At 42.0% G+C, this 7,571-nt stretch overlaps 1 protein-coding gene across 1 annotated transcript; it reads left to right on the top strand.

The window, feature by feature from the left end:
* Positions 1-6,685: 6,685 nt before the first annotated feature.
* LOC110576954 (cyclin-dependent kinases regulatory subunit 2) lies at positions 6,686-7,171 on the top strand. Its single transcript, XM_021686198.1, has one exon. It carries the CDS (start codon positions 6,757-6,759, stop codon positions 6,994-6,996), a length of 240 nt encoding a protein of 79 aa, XP_021541873.1. The 5' UTR covers positions 6,686-6,756; the 3' UTR covers positions 6,997-7,171.
* Positions 7,172-7,571: the final 400 nt, after the last annotated feature.

Genomic DNA, 7,571 nt, shown 5'->3' with positions numbered 1-7,571 from the left:
AAGAGAAAGCCCTTTGTTCTTGGTCCTAATCTGGTGTAGGTCAGGAAGCAGTGGAGTGCATTTGAGGTTTCTTCATATCCCCTCTGCAGACCTTGGCTAACCCTAGGCTGCTCTTCCAAGATGGCAGCCAATACATTGCTGAGGAGGACAGTACAAAATTGTTCAGAGCACTGAAATCGTGGCTAAGGAGAGCAGACCTCTGGCAAAACTAAAGACAAAGAAAAAAGTTTCTTTGAACTGAAAGGAAATGATAAAAGACAGGAACATGGAATGTGAGGGATGAAGAAAGAACAGTAGAAAACATAAAAATGAGGGTAAATATTATAGACTATCCTCTTAAATTTTCTAAACTATGGTAGATGATTGAAGCAAAAATTATAACATTGTCTGATGTTCTCAATATATGTAGAGAACATGTTAATTACTCTATGAAGGGTAGGGAATTAACAGCTGATAAATCAGACTTAAGAGCAAAGGAAACTTTAAGGGTCAAAGAGTACACACATACATATGTTGGTAAAATTGGAGAAACCTGAATCAGGTGTGTAGGTTGTACCAACGTGAATTTCCTGGCTTTGAAACTGTGCTATGACTATGTCTCTGTTGATGTTAAACATTAGGATAAAGGACTTCTCTGTGCTATTTTTGCAACTTCCTGTGAATCTAGTATTTCAAAACAAAAAGTTACAGAAACACTGAAGAGCAAGCATAATAAAAGAAAAATTATCTTCCTCCCTAACACTCAGCTCTCAATATGATTTAGATTTTTTATTTTATCATTTTGTTCTTTTTGTGTGTAAATATGAGCATATTTGCAAAAAGGGCTTATCGTGTTCACTTTTTTTACTGTTTTTTAATTTAACAAAATGTCATGAATAGGTTTCCTTGTTTAAAAATTTTTTTCCTGTAATATCCTTTAATGTCTAATTGGTATTAAAGAGATGAAAACAACCCAGTTGTTTTTCAAACTCTTTTAAATAGCAGAACACTTCTTTCTTAAACCCTGGGATTATAGGGAGATAAACGTGGAGCTGCTCTTTTCAGAGGGGTGAGCAGGAGACCCAGGGACATTTTGTGTGGTCTTCCCAGTTGTCCTGTAACAGCCCGTGACATGTCCCCAGCAGACCTTTAAGGCTCTGGGAATGCAGGTGAAAAAGTGTGTTTAAAAAAAAAAAAGACAGTGACAAAAATGCTGTATTAGATACACTTAGTGCTACTTTTTAAATTGTGAACTCTATCCCTAACCCTTTACCAGATGTGGTAATCACCTTGGCCTCATATTTCACTTGATGAGGAAATGAGAAATAAATGTGAGATGTAGTCACTATGGTGATAAACAGAGTCAGGGGAATAAGTTAGTTGACCTTGTTTGTGTCTTCCAGAACTTTTCATTTAAAATTCCTACTTTCCTAAGCTGTGTTGCTATAGACTCAAGCCGTCCATCTTGACAGCTGAGTGTTACATAGCAATATATTTTCATCTAAAGAAATTAGTTATTGGCATAACACTCCTAGCAATGCAGAGTTTTTCTTATTGAAATTGAAAATATGTCAAGACCTCCAAAATCTTTCTGGTAGTAATTAACCTAAGCATGCCCTATATGGTTTTTGCTAGTATAGATAATTTGTAAAAGTTTGAGCATTTAATGAAATCGTCAACTACAGTATATAGATCCAGCTACATAAAATGCCTCTTACAAAGGCACGTACTAAAAATTATATTTAGACTGCAGCTTCCTAAGAAAACAATTAATGCACCATATCTAGTAACACACACTTCTGCTATAACCGAATGGAAAGGCAATGTTCTCGCAGCAAGACACGCCTTTGGCAATTCATCCCATTTGCAGAAGTCTCAGGTGCCAAATTTGCTGCTAATCAGGTTTTCTATCTCAGCTGACAGTCCTGGTGGAGTGCCATGCTTTTATTTTCTTGGGCTATTTAATGTCACGATTCAGAACTTGAGAAAAGGTGGGATCGTCCCTATTTGGTGCACAGTGTGAAAGGGAAACCAGGTTTGTGATGCTCCCCATTTTCTGGGGAAAACTATGATTGATGCAAACTCTAAAAATCATTCCCAGATGACTCTAGCAATCATGCAAATGTTAGGGTGTAATCACTTCAAGGAGCACCCCTCCTATAGCTTATCGGAGCCTGCAAGCACCCATCTCATGCCATTCTTTGTGCAAAGCTCAACTACCTTGCCGCCTGGACTAAAATGCAGTTCCAGGGGTTCTCAGAGTTTCAGTATGGATGCAAAGGCACCTCAACCTCATTATTGTTTCTTTGTGACTTTCCATTAATCCTGTTCCATTTCAAGGACTGTTGCAAGTGCTTTCTGAAAAGCAGCCCAATGAAGCAATTAACAAAACTGAACCATTAACTCAACACAGTTCTGTGAGATCTCCATTAGTGAAAGCAAGTGAACTACAAAAAAAAAAGGCTGGACAAAGAGAATGACGTCCGTGTGCCCAGGCTTTGCCGGGCTTCCCGGTGCCTTTGTTGCTTCTCATGTGGAAATGATACGTGTTTCTATGGACACGTGGGAAAAGGCATGGTACCCTTCTGTACAAAGTCAGAGTTTATTCATGTGGTGTTTGAAGTTTCCCTCTTAATGCATCAGGACCTCAATTTCCCCATAAGGCAGGCAGATAATGGAGCAATTCCTCATTTGTGAGATTAGGGTTCTTAGTGTAAAGCTTGATTCATAAGCAAGACTCACGGCAAAGTGAAAGAGGGTCTGTGTGTTCTTAGTGAAATCAAAAAATGGATGTGGATGATGAGCCGGGGAACCTGGAGTACAGGAAGAGGCCCTGACCATGCAGGCTGGGATTTGCATACTGGGGCCAGGCTACATAATACGAATTTGACTCACATGGTCTTCTCCTCCTTCTGAGCACCCCGTGATCTACAATATACGGTCATCAATTTACAACCGGCACATCACGTGTTCTGAGCATTTCACACTGGCTGCTACACAAAGCACAGAGTTATTAGGGACATAAATCAAGAGTTTCTGTGCCTAAATAAGGATTAATCTGGAATCTGCACTCGAGACAGGAGAACGGGGAAGCAGTGTCGGCCATCCCCATGGTAAACTCCAACAACTCCCTTCTCATGCTGCACAGTGTGGATTCGGTTTCTATGGGAAGAAAGGGCCAACAGCCAAGCCTGCCTGTGGTCTGAATCAGTTAGGACCTCAGAGGACCCCAGATGTAGGAGCTTTCTTTCTCTTAACTGATACAGTTTGGTGATGAAGAAGGATGCCTGGAAAAACAGAGCTGTGACCAGCAGAAAGAGAACAGAGGATCCTTCCACACCAATAAAACCTCAGTCTGCCAGATCTTTGAGGGGAGAGGGCTAACTGTGATTTGCCTCTGCGAGAGACAGGCATGATCCAGGTGAGAAACTTGGGCTTGAAAATGGCCACCTCCTGGGCAGCCAATGAGTTCATTAAGGTTAAATGACTTTTAAGGCCCAGCTGAGTCAATTAGGATGTCAAATAGCCACACAAGGGAGGTGGAGAAATGCTCACAGGGCATCTGAAAAGCACGTAGGTTCTTGGAAGGGGGGTGTGGGGAGCCATTGGATGGGGAAGGCCATCATCTGTCACTGCTGGCTGATCCTTGGTTGGGTGAGTGGGATGGAGCAGAGCGGCGATGAGGCCCAGCCTCTCCGACCTCCGGAAGGATCAGCGGGCAGTGCTGCATTATGATTTCTCAGAGGTTCACAGTCCCATCATCTCCATGAATTCTACCCCACCCACGTAGGGGATTCAGTTACACACATGAAAAAAAAAATAAGTGTCTTTGGGTACCGTTTGACAGCGGATTAGTAAATTGCCTTTATTTATAAGAGGAAAGCAAGGGATGTGTCATTGTGACTGGCATGTAACAACTGCAAGGTCAAAAGCATAAGCTGCCTGAGTAAAGGCATCCCTGTCCCAGGAACATAATTCCCAAGGCTGTGATCTGTCAGGGATTTGAGAGGTTAAGCATGTTAGCACAGAGGGTATGTGTGCACGCACGTCTTCTTCCTAAACCGCTTCTTTGGAACTCCCTGGGAGGCTGTTAAGCTTTCCTGATGTACTCAGGTGCTGAATCCATGGGGTTTTTTTGGTTTTTGGTTTTTTCCCCTTTTACCTTTAGCATATTCTGGGAAGTAACTAACTTTTTGCTTATTGCAAGAAGTATTAAAATGTTTACGGTTCTCACTTTCACTTCTTTCTCTTCCCCCATACATTTGCTCACAAGATGTATGAGCAGTTTAATCAGGATCATACTCGTCTAGTTTATGTTACTATATTTCTAGCTTTGCATCTCTTTCTTTCAATTTCCTTCTTTTACGATGTCGTGCCAAAAATAAAAAAAGAGGAGACAGAATAGTGTCTCTCACTTCCAATGAATCATATCGTCGTGCATCTAGCTAACTAAGACCATGAAATCCGCAGGAGAGAAAAGAGCAAGCTTCAAGCTAATCACAGTTGCACTGAGAAAACAGAAGCCAGTGGAAGCACATCGAATCTTCACAGCAGCCTCCAGCTGGCCCAGGTGCTCCTCCTTCCCCCATGGCTACAGCTCAACTGTCCACGCTCCTATCCACGCTCCTGGACCCTCCTATTGGGCCCCTCTTTTCTACTCGGGGGCAACTCCCCAGGCTCTTCGTTCTCCTGTCCTTTGATTACACACAGTTTTCCCTCCCATATTTAAAAAAAAAAAAGAAAAGAATCTCTATTGACCCCACTCCAGGTTCTACTTCATTTCTGTGCTCCCTTTACCGAAAAACACAAAAGAATGACTGATACTGTCTCCCCCTTCCTCCTATTTGCTCTTAAATCTGATTCAGTTGAGCTTTTGTCCTCACTGCTACACCAAAACTCCTCTTGCAAATGTCACCGATGACCCCCCTGTTTAATTGGACTATCAGTAGCGTTTGGCACAGTTTCTCATTCCCTCCTAGAAACTATTCACTTGACTTTTGGATACCACATTCTGCTGGTTTCTCTTCAAACTCTCTGCTGGCTTCCCCCCTCCGCCTTATCAGTGTTCTTAGCTGGACCCTTTTCATCTTGCTGACCTCTTGCTTTGAGTGCCCAGGGCTCCACCCCTTGGGGGTCTTTTCCCCTCTCAGGACTTTAAATACTGTTATGATAATCACGGCTTTTATTTTCTGCACGCTGATGTTTTGACATCTAGGGCCTCGCTGACCTTGGAGGGTCTGCTGCTCTCAGGGCTAGCCAATTCCTGGAGATAGTAAACAACTCGCCTGCCCGTGAGCTTGCCTTTCAATACAAACCAACCAATCCAGAGCCACTATCCACCTACCCTCATCATCCCAGGGCAGGGTGTATCAGACCTATAGATACAGCTCCTTTGCTCACAGCCTGCTGAAATTATTCTAACTAGCTGGTTCTACCTTACTCGGCTTACTCTGTCTTATCCATTCTTTTCCACGAAAATCATAATAAAGGTTTTTGCCTGCAATTTCCCTGTCTCTCTGCACCTCCATCTCCGCTTGGTGCTTCCCCATGTGGCACTGTGTGCTGTGTCTCCTGCTTCTAGAGAACTGTGAGGATAAACAACTTCTTCCTTCATGATAGTCATTTCCATGTCTGCATGTCTTACCATACCTGATTTTTTTAAAGATTTTATTTATTTGAGAGAGAGAAAGAGAGAGCACGAGCTGGGGGAGGGGCAGAAGGAGAGGGAGAAGCTGACTCCCCGCTGAGCAGTAAGCGTGACCCAGGGGCTCAATCCCAGGACCCTGGATCATGGCCTGAGCCAAAGGCAGATGCTTAACTGATTGAGCCACCCAGGTGCCCCTTACCATACCTGATTTAAATAACTCCTGGGCACCTTTAAAATATTTATAATCACACACATCACGTACTCCTTTCTCTTGTCTCTTACGTCAAGTCCCACAGCAAATTCTCTTCGCTGTACCTTCAAATGATATCCAGAACCTATCCTTCTTTTAAAACAAAACTCACTGCTGCCTACACCCATCTTCAACTCATGAAAACATACCTAGAACATAGTCATGCTCAATAAATATGTATTGAGTGACTGCCACAGTTTATATTCTACTTATTTTATGGTCTGATTAATTGATAAATTAATGCACATCCTACATTATTACAAGTAGGATAATATAACACTTTATTTCAAATTTCTTAGACATGAGGAAAGATTAAATTTTCTTGTCCCAATGTAAGCTGAGCCCCTGAGATGAGATTGCCTCAAGTCCAATTCCATTCTCTGTAGAAGTTCGAACCCCTTCCGAAAGTTTCCATGAATCCTCAAGGATCTTGATTCTCATGATCACCTCTGACTCCAGCTTCCATGGACACAGGCAAGTCTTGCCATCCTGTATGTACCCTCTTTGACTCTACGACGTGGAAGTTGACAACAGACTCATTTTTCACTTCCACAAATTATTTTGAGTATAGCACAACTTGCTGAATAATTGTGTTTCATAGAGGAGGGAATTATATTTCAGAAACATAAACGGTTTCAAATGGAACACCCAAATCATTGTTCGCTCAACACTGGGGATGTTTTAATGGCCGCTTCACTCCATATGGTCCTCAGCATCGTGCACCTTTTCTCTCCCCACTTCCTCCCTCCCCTTCCTTCTAGACTGCTAGTCCACCTCCCTTTAAAATCCTTCTCGAGTCGAATCGTTGCTTCGGCCGGACCAGGACGTGTGGCCCGCTGCGCCCGCTCTTTGCGCCCCGTCGCTCCCGCCCGCCCGCAGGATGGCCCACAAGCAGATCTACTACTCGGACAAGTACTTCGACGAGCACTACGAGTACCGGCATGTCATGTTACCCAGAGAACTTTCCAAACAAGTCCCGAAAACCCATCTGATGTCTGAAGAGGAGTGGAGGAGACTTGGTGTCCAACAGAGTCTAGGCTGGGTTCATTACATGATTCATGAGCCAGAACCACATATTCTTCTCTTTAGACGACCTCTTCCAAAAGAGCAACAAAAATGAAGTCTATCTGGGGATCGTCAATTAAATCTTTTTCACATTTAATGTATATGTGTATATAAGGTAGTATTCAGTGAATACTTGAAGAATGTACAGACTGTTGATCCGTACCTGTGCATGAGCTGTATTCTTCACAGCAACAGAGCTCAGTCAAATGCAACTGCAAATAGGTTACTATAAGGTGTTTAAGATAAAATTTCTTCTGGTCGGTTTTTCTCTTAATATAAGTGCCTGTTTGACTTTACCTGTTACTTTTGTTAAATAAAGTTTGTATGTTGCATTTAAAAAATAAAAATAAAAAAAAAATAAAATCCTTCTCATTCTTTTCAGGAACAGAAAAAAAAAAAAAATGGACCTTCTGTGTTACATGATCTTCCACCTAAGGTGGTAGTTGTGGGTTTCTTTGTCTTTATTATGAATTACTTCTTATTATAAAAAAATTCAAACATATAAAAATATAAAGACTAGGGCAATGGACATCCATAGATCACAACATCCAGATCTAATAATTGTCAATATTTTGTCATACTCGCTTCATCTATATTTTGCTGAACCATTTTAAAGCAATTTACAGATAT

The sequence above is a fragment of the Neomonachus schauinslandi genome, chromosome 14 (genome assembly GCF_002201575.2).
Source record: "Neomonachus schauinslandi chromosome 14, ASM220157v2, whole genome shotgun sequence".
NCBI lineage: Eukaryota > Metazoa > Chordata > Mammalia > Carnivora > Phocidae > Neomonachus > Neomonachus schauinslandi.
Note: the sequence above shows the minus strand (reverse complement) of the source record. Positions and strands in the feature narration are given on the sequence as shown.

What these genes read in the sequence shown, in the direction of transcription:
- LOC110576954 (XM_021686198.1), top strand. Translation starts at nt 6,757, where the DNA reads ATGGCCCACAAGCAGATCTACTACTCGGACAAGTACTTCGACGAGCAC.